This window comes from Manis pentadactyla, chromosome 11 (genome assembly GCF_030020395.1).
Source record: "Manis pentadactyla isolate mManPen7 chromosome 11, mManPen7.hap1, whole genome shotgun sequence".
Classification (NCBI taxonomy): domain Eukaryota; kingdom Metazoa; phylum Chordata; class Mammalia; order Pholidota; family Manidae; genus Manis; species Manis pentadactyla.
In genome coordinates this window covers 81,335,115-81,352,126 of record NC_080029.1, presented here as the reverse complement: position 1 = coordinate 81,352,126, position 17,012 = coordinate 81,335,115, and the positions used below count along the sequence as shown (strand labels likewise).

At 37.2% G+C, this 17,012-nt stretch overlaps 1 protein-coding gene and 1 pseudogene across 1 annotated transcript; both read left to right on the top strand.

The window, feature by feature from the left end:
- Positions 1 to 7,729: 7,729 nt before the first annotated feature.
- Positions 7,730 to 8,704, top strand: LOC118909843 (olfactory receptor 11H12-like). The gene has a single exon (XM_036880606.2). It carries the CDS (start codon positions 7,757 to 7,759, stop codon positions 8,702 to 8,704), a length of 948 nt encoding a protein of 315 aa, XP_036736501.2. The 5' UTR covers positions 7,730 to 7,756.
- Positions 8,705 to 9,314: 610 nt separating this feature from the next.
- Positions 9,315 to 13,841, top strand: LOC130679668 (toll-like receptor 11; annotated as a pseudogene).
- Positions 13,842 to 17,012: the final 3,171 nt, after the last annotated feature.

Genomic DNA, 17,012 nt, shown 5'->3' with positions numbered 1-17,012 from the left:
TGGAATATTACTCAGCCATAAGAAGAAAACAAATCCTACCATATGCAACAACATGGATGGAGCTAGAGGGTATTATGCTCAGTGAAATAAGCCAAGCAGAGAAAGAAAAATACCAAACGATTTCACTCATCTGTGAATTATAAGAACAAAGGAAAAACTGAAGGAACAAAACAGCAGCAGAATCACAGAACCCAAGAATGGACTAACAGGTACCAAAGGGAAAGGGACTGGGGAGGATGGGTGGGTAGGGAGGGATAAGCGGGGGAAGAAGAAAGGGGTATTATGATTAGCATGCATAATGTGGGTGGTGGGAGAGAGGGGAGGGCTGTGCAACACAGAGAAGACAAGTAGTGATTCTACAACATTTTGCTATGCTGATGGACAGTGACTGTAATAGGGTTTGGTGGGGGGACTTGGTATAGCCGAGAGCCTTGTAAACATAATGTTCTTCATGTAATTGTAGATTAATGATAACAAAAAAAAAAGAGAAAGAAAAGGGGGATTACTCCATGATAGGATAAAACTAACTGCAAATCAACGATTACTGCATGCTTTACATATCCTTAATTTTGATCATTTAAAGGGTGTCAGATGATCAGCTATGGAAGTACATTTTTCTGATAATATTCCTTTCTCTTAAAAAAAAAGCAGTTCCTGTGTGGTGATCTCCAATAGGTTCTTCACAATGGTATAAAGGTCATATCAAAGTGTGGGCAAATGGTTTGTTTGTGTTTATACAGTAGATCAAAGCCTAATTTGGCTACACAGAAAACGAATTAAGATATGATATGAAGAAGAACTTCCAACATCAACATCCTCTGGAAGAGTCATTCCAGAAGATGAACATCGAAAAACTTCAGCAAAGATCCTGGCGCTTTTGCAGTTGTAGCTGCATTCATCCCACTGGTTCCTAGACTTGCCATTGGAATGAAGAAGGAGATATCTAAGCTGGCCTGTGCATACAGTAAAACAACAAATTTGACTGGATCTATACTGTCTGAACTCAACCAAGAATTAGGGGAAGTGTAAGTTGCAGTGCTCCAAAATCGTGATACTATAGACTATTAAAAGACTGTTAAAAGAACATATGGGATGTGAACAGTTCCCAGGAATGTGTTGTTTTAATTTGTCTGATTTTTCTCAAACTATTCAAATTCAGTTAGACAATATCCATTATATCATTGATAAGTTTTCACAAATGCCTAGGGTACCTAACTGGTTTTCTTGGTTTCACTGGATATGGCTGGTAATTGTAGGTCTGCTTTTGTTATGTAGCTGTATTCCTATTATGTTAATGTATATGTGAAATTTAATTAGTAGTTTAAAACCTATACATGCTAATGTTACTCTACAAGAAGATGTCAAAGAAATAATCAATCTTCCCATGTTTTCTTCCTTCTGCTACTTCTATAGCTTTTCTTCTTCCTTTCTAATTACAACCCTTTATTAGAATTCGTGCCTCATATAGAAAATTACCGAGTATCATAATTCTTCCAAGTGGTAAACATACCTCAAGACAAATGCTGGGCATAGAAGCCACAGGGCATAAATCTGCAAAGAAGTAAAAAGCTAACTTTTTCAAACAATATTGCTTCTCTCTCACTTACCAACTTACATTTCCCTGTATGGTCCCGGAAGATGACTGGTTAGCCAGAGACAAGTAAGATTTCTCAAGGGAGGAACAACCTAAGACAGGGACAGTCACAGGGGAGCCATCAGGAGAGAAATTGGGAATCAACAGAGGTGAGGCTTAGAACCTCACCCCCCCCCCTGTTTTGAGAGAAATCTTCTGCATCCGTGGATGTTTTGTTGCCCTTGTCTAGCTCGGATTAATACTTAGTCTATAGGCACAGACCTGATCATCTACATTTGCCTTCTTACAGCACTAAATTATGTCTTCTACCTTTATCTTGCATCTACCTACCACTTCAGCATTTTATTTAAATAATAATAATAATAATAAGGAAGAAATGTGGGATTCACCTATAAATCAAGCATAAAAATCAAATGAATAAATATATATATGAATATATAAATCATATCTGACTTGATTGTTTATAGTTCATGATACGTGATCAAAACCGAAAGTTTCTGTGATATGACTGCCCTTGCACTGTTCTTGTAAAAACTTACTCACTATATAAGAACTTGTTCACCATGTAAGAACTTGTTGGTTATGCTTCAGAAGATTGGAGACTGTTGAGAAATAGGCTTGGGGTTGATTAATGACTGTGCATTGAGTCCCCTATAAAAACAATAGAATTTTATTGTTGTTAACAACTATTTGATCAATAAATATGAGAGATGCCCTCTCAAAAAAAATCATTTGCATTTTAGGATGATTCAAGGAAATAGCAAATTGTCTTGCTATTTGCTATTTTATAAAGTATCAAAATTTTAGCAGCATTTTTTGCAGGAATAGCAAAATTCATCCTAAATGCATGTGGACTCTCAAGAGATCCCAAATAACAAAAACAATTTAAAAAATAAAACACAAAATGTGACACTTCCTGATTTCAAAACATATTACAAAACTCAGTAATCAAAACAATGAGGTACTGGCATACAGTTAGACACATAAACCAAAGGAATAGAATAGAGAACCCAGAAATAAATCCTCATGTGTTTATATGGTCAAATGATTTTTGACAAGGATACCAAGACTATTCAGTAGGGAAAGGAGAGTCTTTCAATAATGTTACTGGTTATACATCATATAAAAAAATTAACTCAAAATGGATCAAAGACCTAAATGTGGGAACTAAGCTACAGAACTTTCAAAAGAAAACATAAGGGAAAAGCTTCATGACATTGCATTTGGGAGTAACTTCTTGGATATCCCACCAAAAGCACAGGCATTGAAAAAAAGAAAAGAGAAACAGGATTTCATCAAAACTTAAAACTTGGGTGCATCAAAGGATATCATCAACAGAATCAAAAGCAGCCCTCAGAACTGAAGAAAATATTTGCAAATCATATACCTGATAAGAAGTTAACATCCAGAATACATAAAGCACTCCTATAACTCAAGAAAAAAAAATCAAACATCTGAATTCAAAAATAGGCAAAGGAATTGAACAGACTTTTCTCCAAAGAAGATATACAAATGGCCAGTAAGCACATAAAAAGATGCTGATTATCCCTAATCATTAGATAAATGTAAATCAAAACCATGAGATATCACTTCATACACATTATGATGACTATTATAAAAATAAAGAAAATGAACAGAAAATAAGAGGTGTTGGCAAAGATGTAAAGAAACTGGAACATTTGTACATTGCAGGTGCGAATGCAAAATAGTAGACCCATTGTGGCAAATGGCATGGTAGTTCCTCCAAAAATTAATCATAGAATTATCATATGATCCATTAATTTCATTGCTGGGTATATACTCAAAAGAACTGAAAACAGAGACTCTAGCCAATACTTATACACCCATGTTCATAATTCACAATAGCCAAAAGGTGGGAACAACCCAAGTGTCCACTGACAGATGAATAGCTAAACAAAATGTGATATAAATATACAATGGAATTATTTGTCCTTAAAAAGGAAGGAAATTCTGACACATGCTACAACATTCGTGAGCTTTGAAGATGTTTTACTAAGTGAGGTAAGTCAGACACAAAAGGACAAATATTTGATTCAATTTATATGAGGGATCTGGAATAGTCAAATTCATAGAATAAAAGAGGTGTGAACAGGAAGTTATTGTTTAATGGGTATAGAGTTTCATTTTGGGATGATGAAAAAATTCTGGAGATGGGTAGTGGTGATGACTGCACAATAATGTGAATGTAATTAACATCACTCACCTGTATACTTAAAAATTGTTAAAGTGATGAATCTCAAGTCATGTATATTTTCCATAATATAAAAAAATCAATAGAAATTATATGATTTTAAGAAGGGTAAAGGTTTGAATAACAAAGAAACAGAGGCTCAGAGACCTGTAGGAAATACAATATATATGATCATAAAATATATTAGCAGGTCAAGGCTAAGGAGAAACTCACCTGAGCATATTCCCTTCATTCATTAACACTAAACAACTGAAATAGAATTAGTCTAAATCATCATTGTTTTTCTAGATTTGATCCTAACTCTTGTCACCAATAATACTGTAAATACCCAGACAATAATATGGGGAAAAGATCCTGTGAGTTTTGGCAGATTTAATCAAGGCAAAGTATAATGGAGCATGAAAAAAGGGACTAAGTGCAGTAACTGTAGGCAAAGAGCTTATTGATAATTAATCCAGTCCTCTAACTATTGTTCTAAGTGTCTTAGGAACCCAAAATAGATGCAGAATTCCAAGTTTGGGGGGATGTATCTTAAAAACAGAAACTTTTTAGATTGACATTACTTTAGGGAAGCAATTTGTTAATTTGATGGATCTCTAACCTGTTTCTTCCGCTTTCATTCTCTGGTTTAACCAAAGCCACTTCCTTGCCCTAAGGCTTTATTCACACCCACTCCTGTCTTCTTCCTCTCCTCTGCCTTCAGCCCCAAGGATGTCCATCATGGCTAACCACCCTCCCCACCCAGCTTCCCCACACACAGTTTCCCCTAGTTGAAGCCTCCTCATTCAGTTTAAATTCTACTTGTCTTCTAAGTCATTGTTTCTGAAACTAAGTGAAGCAAAGGACCAGCTTTTTTTCACCAGTTCATTACTGTTGAGAGTCTTGTAAAATAAAACAAAAATTAACCAGAAAATGAAATATAAAGCATAAATACAGCCATTTTGTAATATTAGATTCAGCACACATAATGCTAGTCTCCTATAAATGTTTCTAAAAGCTTACCCTTAATTTCTGTATTTGTCATGAAGTGGATAACAATTTGAGGACTGCATTGGCCCATTGACCACAATTGGAGTAGCACTATCCTGTCACATTTCAAGCCATCTCTTCAATGAGCTTTCTAAGAAGCCCCCCCTCATAATGAGTTTTAACCTTTATAGATCTCTCCCTTTCTCCCTTTCTTTCTTGAGCATCTATAAATAAAGTGTAATATTGTCACGCACCTTGGAGTTGTCTTTTTTTACTTTGGTGCACCAGGTGTTGATTTTACAAATAATTAAATTCATATAATAGAAAATATAATGTCATTTATTCAAAAAATATTTAATAAGAATTAATGAATACATGTATTTTTATGACCTTGATTAATTCAAAGTTGAATACCTGTCCTCTACCTACAAAGACTTTTAGGGATGGGAGAAATGGTAGGTACTCAAATAGAATAAAGCAGTTGTGATAAGTATCATAAGACAGATACAAATACTGCTAAATAACTCACAGATGAAAAGTTGCTTTGGTTAGGGAGTAAGAGAAAGCATTATGGGAAAATGCCACTTGAATTAGACCTTGAAAGCTAAATGGAGTTTGTAGCAGGTGTAGATGGAGCTCACAAGGATTTCCAAGCAGAGAAAATGAGCGAGAAAAAAATGAATGTAGAAAATTAAAAGCTATTCAGAGAATGAAATGTTTCCAATTTATCTGTAAAAGGTAGTAGGGAAAGAAAAGTCAGGAAACCAATTTATGGAGGACTTGGGAATTTTTGAATAATGAAACCATTGACGATGTTTGAGCAGGCAAATAATATCAAAGCTATGTCTCAGGAGTTTCTAAGGACTGAAGTAGTATGACTAATAGGTAATCAACGTGAGGAGTTTGCTCTTAGATATTTCTCAGGCAGTCTATGGTCCACAGACCAGGGCTCATAAGGCATAGATTCCTGATGTCCTCAGTCACTTTATACTGTACGGTATGAGCATTCATTCCCTCCGGGGTATTTGAGTCATACCACACAGACCCCAAGTGCCTTAAGGTAAAAGTGAAAGGGACACTAATCAATGAAAGCAAATACTTTTCTGATGTAAGTTGGGAAGCCATGTGTTCCTCTGAAGTATTTCAGTCAATTAACATATATTGACACTTCTTGCTCTTATCTAAGGAATTCTACCATGCTGCCCTTCTGAAAGTTAATTTTTAAGTTCTACAAATGTTTACAGTCAATGTCTTTCAATATTGTAGGACAAAGGTTCATGTCACTTATCCTGCAGTGTCGTACAATGAGCCTCAACATTTTCCTCTCTGGGCTCTCTGCACTTCACTTCCGTGTCCTCCACCATATGCAGACATTAGAAATGTCCCTGAGATTCATATTATAACTTTAGATAACACATTGTGTCTTAGTGTTCCCCAAACTGTGCTTTTTGGAGTCTCTATTTCAAATGGGCAAGCTATTTGTAAACAATGGTGCCTTCAGTAAAGTAGTCAACTATTCTTTATTGATTCTTCAGAGAATGTGTAATCATAAACTTTTTAAAGATCCATGGCTTGAAGAACTTTCCAAATGCTACTGAGGCCAAGTCCCAGGAGAACATGTGATAAAGAAAGTGTACTCTTAGTTTTTGTGAAGCATTAAAACACTAGCTGGAGACAGAGGTATAGGATTTTATCGAATAGTGTAATATTTTAGAGATTTGGAAGATGTCAAACTATCTTTTGAGCACTATAGAGGGTCATGACACCTCTGTGTCAATCCCCTTTCATTCTGTAATTCCTTAATGTTGATTTATTGCTCTGTGGAATTTTTGGACAACTTGTGAATTTTTGAATAATGAAATCATTTGATGGTTTTTGAGCAAATAATAAGATTAAGGCTACTTATTAATTGTTGACTAGTATTTCTGATTTGGAGCATTTTTTTTAAAGATACATATTACTAAAATAAGCACAAATCATCCTAATAGACTATTCAGAGCACTGATGTGGAGAATAGGTTGGAAGAAAGATTTCTTTTGAAAATTTTATGGGTGTGCCCAAAATGTAAGCCCTCATAACTTTCAGGACCTCACATCTTCCATATTGTCATACATAAAAATTCAAGAGAACTCAGATCCCTGACATCTTTTCCATGAGAATGTAGGCTGAAGGAAGTTTACTTATGATGAAAGGAAATATTTGACTTCTTTCTTCTAATGGAAATTTTTAAACAAGCATAGAAGAAAAGTCAATCCCAAAATTTTATTTAAAAAAAATTCAAAAGTAAAACCCCATGCCTAGCTGTTATTTTACAAACTTCTGTATAGGAGAAAGATTAAGCGAAAGCTTAAAGCCACTGCTCTCTACAGAAGACATTGCAACATTGCCATATTAACAGTGTTGGTAAGTAGCCTATGATGTTGCATTTTTATGATGCTTAAGCTAATAGTAGCAACAGAAATGCAGAGATAGTGGCTTTAAGATGATTACTACCAACTTGCTGTAAAATACGTCCATTTCTTTTTCATATTTGAATATGTTAAATAATATATTTAACTGAGATGCAAACAGTAACATTAAAACCTTCACTGAATCTATTGCACTATAAGATGAGTTTAGGATAGGAAACTAGCATATTCATTAAGTGTCAACTTCATATTATATACTCCACAGAACCTATCATGATCATCCTGCCCCAAACAAGCTTACAAAACGAGTTTAACTTAACCTATTTCTATCACGGTAGCACAGTAAGGGAAAGGTTTAGAAACAGGCAAAAGTTGGTTTCACCCAGCAACCTACCTTGCCCAAAACTCAGAGTATATGGCCCAAAACAAGTAAACTACATTCTGTTCCTAATGAATGATTCTTTTGAAAAATGATCCCATGTTCATTGTCTTCTACTCTGAAAAAAAGAACACATTTGCAACTAGTCCTAACTGATAACAATATGTCTTTTGTCCTTGCAGGTTACTGACCCAATGAATGTCTCTGAGCCAGCTTTCAGCTTTGCCTTTGTAAGAGAATTTATACTCCTAGGTTTTTCTTGTGAGTGGAAGATTCAGCTCCTCCTCTTCTCACTCTTCACTGCAACATATGCTCTGACTATAACAGGGAATGGGGCTATTGTTTGGGCTCTGTGGTGTGACCGGCGACTTCACATCCCCATGTACATATTCCTGGGGAATTTCTCCTTTTTAGAGATCTGGTATGTCTCTTCCACAGTCCCCAAGATGTTGGTCAACTTCCTCTCAGACAAAAAGACCATCTCCTTTGCCGGGTGTTTCCTCCAATTTTATTTCTTTTTCTCTTTGGGAACATCTGAGTGTTTCCTTTTGGCTATCATGGCCTTTGATCGATACCTTGCTATCTGCTGTCCCTTGCACTATCCTAATATCATGACTGGGCATCTCTGTACCAAACTGGTCAGTATCTGTTGGGTTTGTGGATTTCTGTGGTTCCTAATCCCCATTGTTCTCATCTCTCAGATGCCCTTCTGTGGTCCAAACATTATTGACCATGTTGTGTGTGACCCAGGGCCCCTTTTTACACTGGCGTGTGCCTCTGCCCCAACAACCCAACTACTTTGCTACACTCTAAGCTCATTAGTTATCTTCGGTAACTTCCTCTTCATCCTTGGATCTTATACTCTTGTCCTGTTAGCTGTGTTGCGTATGCCTTCAGCCACGGGGAGAAGTAAGGCTTTCTCTACCTGTGGGTCTCATTTGGCTGTGGTGTCTCTGTTCTATGGCTCTTTGATGGTCATGTACGTGAGCCCAGGTCTCGGACATTCTGCTGGGTTGCAGAAAGTTGCGACCTTGTTCTATGCTATGGTGACCCCACTCTTCAACCCCCTCATCTATAGCCTTCGGAATAAGGAGATAAAGGCAGCCCTGAGGAAAGTTCTGGGGAATTTCAACATAATCTAAGAAATACTAGATGATCCTGTCATTATCTTCAGTATAGTCTAACAAAAAGCAACCAGAATTATAGAATTATCCAAATCTTCAAATATGGGTCAAGTGGTATGATTTAGCATCTATGGAGTCCCATATAAAGTGGCCAAATTACATAGATAAATGAAGTGTTGGGTTCCTCTGGCATTAGACTGCATATTAACTAAGGAATGTACACATTTGGTTTTCTGGATAATTCATGTGATTCATGTGTAAAAATTCCCATGTTCTATTTGATAACAGATTGTTCTGGAATCAATAAAATTATAATTATGTCATTTTGGTTGTAAATAAAAGAAGGAAATTTTTCCCTGGTTTTGGTTATCACATTTGCCTTCATTATTTTTCTGATATGGTCATTCCTGGTAAATAAACCCTGAAGGTAATTATTTAAAATTTCTGTGGGGTAATAATAATATACTAGTCTAATTATATCCAGACATATGTTGTTTTCTTTACACATTACTTCTTTCTAATCCCCTAAAGGGCAGATTCTAGTTCCATATATAACATCAAAAGATTCAAAAATGCAGAACTCTGAGTACTAATATTTTCACCTAAAAGAAGTGTCACCAAAAACGTGATGGGTCAGTTAAGTGGGTTTCAGATGGTAGAATATATCCTAAAAATTAGAGAAGGAAATGGTTTCCTTGGGAATAAATTACTAAGTTAAAAAAAAATGACAATTCATTGTTATCTGTTGCTTAGACTGTTAAAATAACATTAAGGAAAAATTTTAAAGAAAAGTAATTTAACCACTGTTTACACAACTATTTTTATTTATATGTATGTTTTATTTAATATAACATTAAACCTGTTCTCACATTATAACAAGTTTTTATAGCACCAACTATTGTTTTTTAAAAACTGTAATATTCCACTCAACTAATATGGTATGGATTGTCAATATTTATGTGGTGAGATAAATGACTTTCTAGGAGGATTATCCTTCCAGGTAGTTTGAAGCTGACCTGTGAAGTATATAAGAAGGAATTTTCAGAAGGGCATTAGGAGAAAAATGAATGTCATCACTACACAATAATGACTGCTCGGACTCAGACCCTCCTTCCATCCGCCATCAACCCTTTTATTAGACATGTAGTTTATTTCCACTCTCTTATTGTAAAAATTAATATCTCAATAAAGTCTTCACAAAGATTTGCCATGATGATATTTTACAAACCTAAATTAGGACTCATCATGTAAGCCAAAAACAAAACTGCCCTAGAAAATCCAGGATGTAAGAATACAATATACATGTAACAATTTTCCCTTGAGCTTTTTATCTTGCAACAGTTTCCTGGGAAAGAGAGAGGATTCTCAGCTCAAAAGATGAGAACGACTTGCAAGTTCTGAAATGGACATTCCAGGTAGGACAGCTATTTGTTCCTTTGATGTGGGAAGTTGTCAAGCTCCTTAGTCATTCCTACTTACCAGAACTCTGTCATAGACCTCTCACTTATCTAGTTCACTCAGGATGTTTTCTAATTCTATACCTCTTCTAATTCTATATATGACCTTTCAATTTGCTGAGATCAGATAAAGAACTGAAGAACAAGTAGTCAAGGCTGATGATATTCCCACCATAATGTCAGAACTGTCTACCTTGGGTCACTAAATTAATACATTTGTGCAGCCACTGGCTTTTTAATGATCTTTCTTACAACCCCAAATACTCTTATGATCATCTCTTTCCGTAGGATTAAATTATTTGACACACCACTACAACAAAGCCAAACAGCTTCCCACGGATAGAGCAGAAGAGACGGAGGGTACTAGGGGTGGCAGGAAGGTGATTGTGCTCTCTTTTTTTCTGCACGTTTAAACTTTCAAAAGAACATAGCAAAGTGATATTTAAAAATAATTGTGCTGGTGAGTGGTTTTTTCAGGGGAAATGAAAAAAGGATTTTTCATATTTTTTACTTTCAAATATGAGTCATACTGTTCATTAGCTGCCTTTAAGCCCTTGTTAAGTTCTCCAAACATTGAATCTCCTTCAATTGCAACTAACTCCCTCACAAAGTAAAAGTTATTTATAAAACCAAACATTATGTATGTTCAAGATTTCAGAAAAAATAAGGGCATGGGAAAACAATATCACAAGAAAAGAGAAAGTAAATTTATTAGTTTAACACATTTAGATGTGCAAATTGACCACCAAGGGTTTGCTCTCACTGATAACATTGAAAGGAATAATAATTAACATTTAAGACACTGGTTTTGTGCCAAGCACAGTTCTAAGTCCTTCACATATATTACTTTATTTACTACTCAGACAATCCAAAGAGGTCAAGTCCATATCATTATAACTCTAATTTACTAAGGATGAAATGGGCACAATGAGTAACATACTTTCTTTGAGATAGTATTTGATCCCACACAGCCTAACTATGGGACCCACACTTTTCTACTACTCTAGAGAAGAAGGGCCAACACTCTGGGATTAAATAGATTAGTTTCCAATTTAAGTACATTACTATGTGAACTTATGCAAACTATTTGGTCTTTCTTTCTTGACATTTTTTAACCTATAAAATAGACCTAATGATAATACTTTTGTTAGAGTGGCTGTGATGAATGAATGAGGTTAATCAGAATAGGATCTTATATATTATATGTATGTAATTGATTTCAGTTACTATTATTAACATCTTTCACTTGTAAGCTCTTTATCATTTATAAAATGCTTTGACATACTCTCTGTTCATCCTCACAAATTCTGTGACATAGGATAGACAGTGTCATATTCATTTCATAGATGAGACTCAAGGAAACCAAGTATGTTGTCCAACATCACACAAGCAGTGTGACTTCAGTATCAGTAAGATACAATGCTGACTTCAGTATCAGTAAGAATTCTTTGGTGCCTTCTCTCCTGGAAACTAAGACTACGTCCTATTAGCCACCTTCAGAACTACATGGCATTGCAGGCTAAAAATCTGGATTTATCTCAGAAATATTCTAGAGGAGATATGCATATAGAAGATACACTTATAAGGGATTTCTTTTCAGTTGTTTTAAGACAGTAACTATACAAATTACATAAAGATTTGTGTAATAAATATTTAATAGATAAAATATTACATTACATAGTGATAAAGGTAGATCATGAAACATTACTATATAAGCTTATTAAATATAAAATGATAGTATTATGGGTAACTTAGACTATTTTTTCTTCCCTTATGTTAGTATCTGTTCATTTCCTAATTTTCCTATGATGAACATGTATTCTCCATCTATTGTACAAAGGAAGAGGAGTTTAAAAACCAGTGTGCTCAGAAAGGAATATATAATTTGGAGCAACACTTTTAGACATTTTACTTATCTAAGCTTTCCTTCTATTTTATGCATTAGAAAGGGATAATTACTGTCTTTGGTAAGTCTTATAACACATGCTTTCCAGAGCTTCTCAAAGACTTTTCTGTGGGGATCACTTTGTGAGAGGAGTAATTTGGCTCCCTAGTGCTTCTATGTCACTCAGAATCTGCTTTTTCTCTAAAGAAGTTCTTGTCAGTAAACTCTGCCTTTGAAGTTTTTGTTCTAGATGCACAGAACAGACAGAAAAGTGGAAAGAGAGACATATCATGCAGTGGAATGAGTCTTCTCACACAGGAAAAACTTCCCCAGGGACCTCCCAACTACATGTTTCTATCTCTCACCTAAGCCCCTTACCTACCACTAGTACAAAGATCTGTTTTCATTAAAAGGAGCTGGGTTATTTTGCTTTGAATGCCTACCCTTTATTTACTTCTGTTTTAACACCTATTTCAAACATCTTCTTTCAAAAGGATACACCATTTATCTATCAAGGTACATGTTTTAAATCATCTTAATATAAACAGAGCCATTTCTTTTAAAAATGATCACCCAGCTATCTCAAAAGCAAACAAAGAATCCAGAATTAAAGAACTGGAAGAAATAATTACTTTTGATTAAGTAATTCAATTACTCCATATTTTACCCACTTGAGTGGTAGAAACAAAAAGGAAACTCCAAGATCTATCCAGGAGCCCAGAATTGGTGCATAGAACAGAGATTCTTCCCACAGCCTCCCATCCCAGGGCACGCGCGCTTCTGGCCTGAGTCTGCCAGGATCTGCACCTATTTGGATCTCCGAGGCTGCAAATGCGGAAGCAGGGAGACAGATTTCCTCTGGGGCCAAGCTCAGTGAACCTGGAGGTGCTACTGAAGGAGCTGCTGCCATTAAAGGCGCTACCACGGAGCAGCCTGAGCCTCGGAAGTCTTGTCTCCAGCTTCAGAGCCTTATGCTTCTTTCAGCTGCTACTGCTGAGCCCGGAGTGGAGCCTGGAGCTGGACAGCAGCCTAAGGAACTCATCCAACAGATGCCTCAAAATGTTTATTTCTTAGCTATCACCTTCACTTGCCAGTATGAGAGCCCTCGGGTGGGGCTTCTGGCACCTACCAGCCCTATGCCTTCGGGTGTGGGCTAGAGAAACCCTCCTGCTGCTCAGACGCCAGCGCTCTCCTTTCCTGGTCCCTGCCCACACCATCCTGAGAGTCTGGCCTTTCTGACCAGCCTCACTCGTGCTCCTCACTCGGCTGCCATAACGGCCCTGGCTTCAGCACCTCCAGACCATGTTTCATGCCTGGTGGTGGAGACTGGGTAGGTGGAGCCCCACAAACCAAGTCCGCTCTGATGTCTGTATATCATATTGTGGACAGGACAGGGCCTGGGTGCTGGAAGAACTGCATTCTGTCCAGGGGAAGCCTCTTCCAGCCAGTAAGGTTTGAGGCTCTGTCTGCCTGACAGGGACTCTGGAGTCTCACAGGACAGGAGGGATGCTATGGCCACCAGCATGGAAGAGCAGTAGAGCCTGCCTGCATGTGCTCAGCTGCCAGGCCCTGGGAAGCCCCTGGCACAGTCTGGTGTGAAGGCCTGCCACCTGCCACCTGGTGGCCAATCCTGGTACTGCTCACTTCCTGCTGCTGCCTCTGGGACCTACTGAAGAACCACAGCTACAGAGCTACCACCACCTGGCTGCAGGAGTACTGCTCCAATTTGTCCCAAAGGAGGGTCTTGTGGGATGCCTTCCCTGAGCAACTTCAGAAACAGCTAAGGAAAGCTGGGCCAGAAAGAGAGGATTAGGGGCTGTGAAAGAGGTTAGGCCATGCAGGGATAGCTCCGTGCGGGGACCTGGATGCCATCACATCACTGGAGGGCAGGCTCACACAGGCAGTCTGTAGGCAATACTTAGTTTAAGCCCACTGTCCACACTAAAAACGATAAATAAAGAAACCAAATCCTAATGAGGTAACATGTTAGAAAGCATTTAGAAGCAAGGTGTTCATTCAAAAAATAGTTTGATACTGCTAGTCCTTTCAACACAGGTAACCCCTAAAAAAAGACACAAAAACCTTTTCTTGATCATTTTTCATGAAGCATTCATTCACTGTTCTTGGAGCATTTTTCATAATAAATTCATTCTGATGAAAGCAATGCATTTATTTCTTTGGTAAAAATCTACTTTATCCTAGCAGAATGGGGCAAGAATCAATTAGCTATTTATCAGTGCTCTGAAGCTAGACTGAAACCATGTTTGCAATTCACCAAAGGTCCAGAAATTCCAAGAGGTTCCCTAATTTATGAGGCTCTCACAATAACAGTATTAGGCAGGTGAGATTAATACTTTTGTTCCTATATTACACATAGGGAATCTAAGCACATAAAGTTCAGTGACTGATCACCTGGCACAGCTAGTATATCAGAAAGTTTGGATCTGGACCCTGCTCCTCTGAGTCAGGTTCATTGAGACCAGGCTCTCAATGTTACTGTCTTCCAGTTATCCTTAATCAATTGCAGTACCCTGCTACAAAATTATCAGGCAAACATGTAGCAAACATCCTAAAAATACACAAATATACAGTCTATTTCTAAGAATTTTTTCTAAAGAAAAATAAAATCACATATTCCCAGAAAATTTGTGTAAAATAGTATCTCCAAACAGAAGAATAACTAAAGTACATTGGTAAAAAATGGAATACCACGCACCCTTTAAGAATTATGCTTCAAGGAATATTTTGTGTACAGAAAAAGACTAATGATATAATATTAAGAAAAAGTATTGACAAACTGCATGTACTATGATTCCAATTTTGAAAACCTTTCTTGTGTATCTAATATACGAAACTTGTAGAAAGACAGAGAAGACTGAAAAATGTAAATTAGAAAAGTCCCTAGAAAAGGGATTGTGGGTGATTTAAACATATTCTTTTATAACCAATTTTTTAAAAGCATAATAAAAATAAATTCTCTTACAAAACCAAACACTTGGATAGTAGACTAGTTTAAATAATTCTCTATTTTACTTAAAATGGCACAATAGGAGCCTTACAGAAAACATGAGCACTGAAATCTGAATAAACAGGACAAAGGGTAAAAAGCCATCACAATCTAGTTACTTCAAAGACCACCTGTGATGGCTTTTGTATATTGGCCCCTATGTTGTTCACTTCTTCATAGCAGGCTGAATCCTGTTAGCTCAAAAGCCAAAATTTTTACATATCCAATTGTTTTATACATAATCCAAATAAGCAGATTTTTAGCCATTTGGAGCCTACCTGCTTTGCATACACCAGGAAACTGCCCAACATCTTACCAGAAGTGCATAAGATAAAGACCCCAAGTCACTGTTGCCCTTGGCAGCTCTGACACAGAGGGCCCTCTCTGCCGCCAAGCTGCCGTCACCTAGACAAGTAGGCCTTCTCTCTGATCGCCCTTTCTCCTGAGGGTTCCTTAGCCCCTCTTCCCTTCTGAGAGTTGGCCCCCATACCTGTAACCTCTGAAAGATCTCATGTCATGAGGGATTTCTCCTGAATGAAAATCTGTCAAAGCAGTGTCCCCAAATAAAACTTTTGTGTGCTACTCTCACATGGTGGTTGTATCTTTTTCCTTGCTCAGCCCCGAAATCCCTGAACCCCTCCATAATTTTGCAGAACTATCCTTGGCCAAACTGAGAAGACACTCAAATTTTGTTTGGCTCAGGAGTGAAAGAGTTCCACACACACGTTTTCAGGATAAAATATCAATTTCTTCAATTAACGGAGTTGGATTATTTGTAGTCCCACGGCATAACTATAGAACTTTCCTGAGCAAGAATTCCTTTTCTCTCCATTTTTATCAGTTAATGGAAACCTCAAGCTCCTTTAATCTTAGGATTTCCCATTATATTTTTTTGTGCCATTGAAGTTTTACCTGGATAGGTTTTCTTTTTCTGTTCACATATCTTTGATGGATAACATGGAATTTCAAGATTGAAAAAAAAATTGCTTCTGATGCAAAAATCCCTCTGCCATTTTCCCAGCCTGGATCTCATGAAATCCATGATAGAAAGAACAGTTGACCTTTGAATGACAAAGGCTTGAACTGGGTGAGTCCACTTATGTGGGTTTTTTTCAACACATGTATTGGAAAACTTTTTGGAGATTTGGGACAATTTGAAAAAATATTTTCTCTTTTCTAGCTTACTTTCACTTGATTGTAAGAATACAGCATACAGTACATATAACATACAAAATCTGTGTTAATCAACTGTGTTATCAGGAACGCTCCTGGTCAACAGTAGGCTATTAGTAGTTACGTTTTTAGGAAGCCCAGAATTTTACTTAGATTTTTGACTGCATGGGGCTTGGTGCCCCTAACCCACGTTATTCATCAGTCAACTGTAGTTCTCTGAAACAGATTGTTCCATCATTAAATAGGCTTCTCAGAAAGTTATTCTACATATTAAATATAGTATGTTTCCCTATAACATTTAACTAATATTTTTAATTCTGTACTTTTGGGATTAAATGGAATGAATTGAATTACTCTGTTAAATGATCATCCTTTCTTTGTTCCTCTAGAGTTTTTGGTTCTCCAGTTTATGAAAGGAAAGGAGCGACACACAGCAGCAATTTACCGGAGAAATCCGCTTTATTGGGGAAAGGTGCTGGGTTATATAGGAAGGAGCATGGGGTGATTGTGGTGTTACTTCTACAGGGCTGGTGGCTATTGGCTAGGTGCTTGGAGTGGGAGTGGGGAGAGAGGTGATTGGTCTTTAGGTGGCGCAGTCGGGAACCGAGGACCCGGAAGAGAAGCCGGAAGTTCGCCATCTTACTGGTGGGGGCCCTACATTCCCCCCTTTCTCCTCTATGGGGTTGTGGACGTTGCTTTCTTTCTGACTGATTCCTGCTGAACGGAGGTGGAGAAGGGAGTGAGGGCTTGAGGATTGGGGGAAAGGGTTGATAGGACTCCCCACAGTAAGGACGAGTAGATGTG

Bases quoted from the DNA above. Each gene is read 5' to 3' on its own strand.
- LOC118909843 (XM_036880606.2), top strand. From the start codon at position 7,757: ATGAATGTCTCTGAGCCAGCTTTCAGCTTTGCCTTTGTAAGAGAATTT.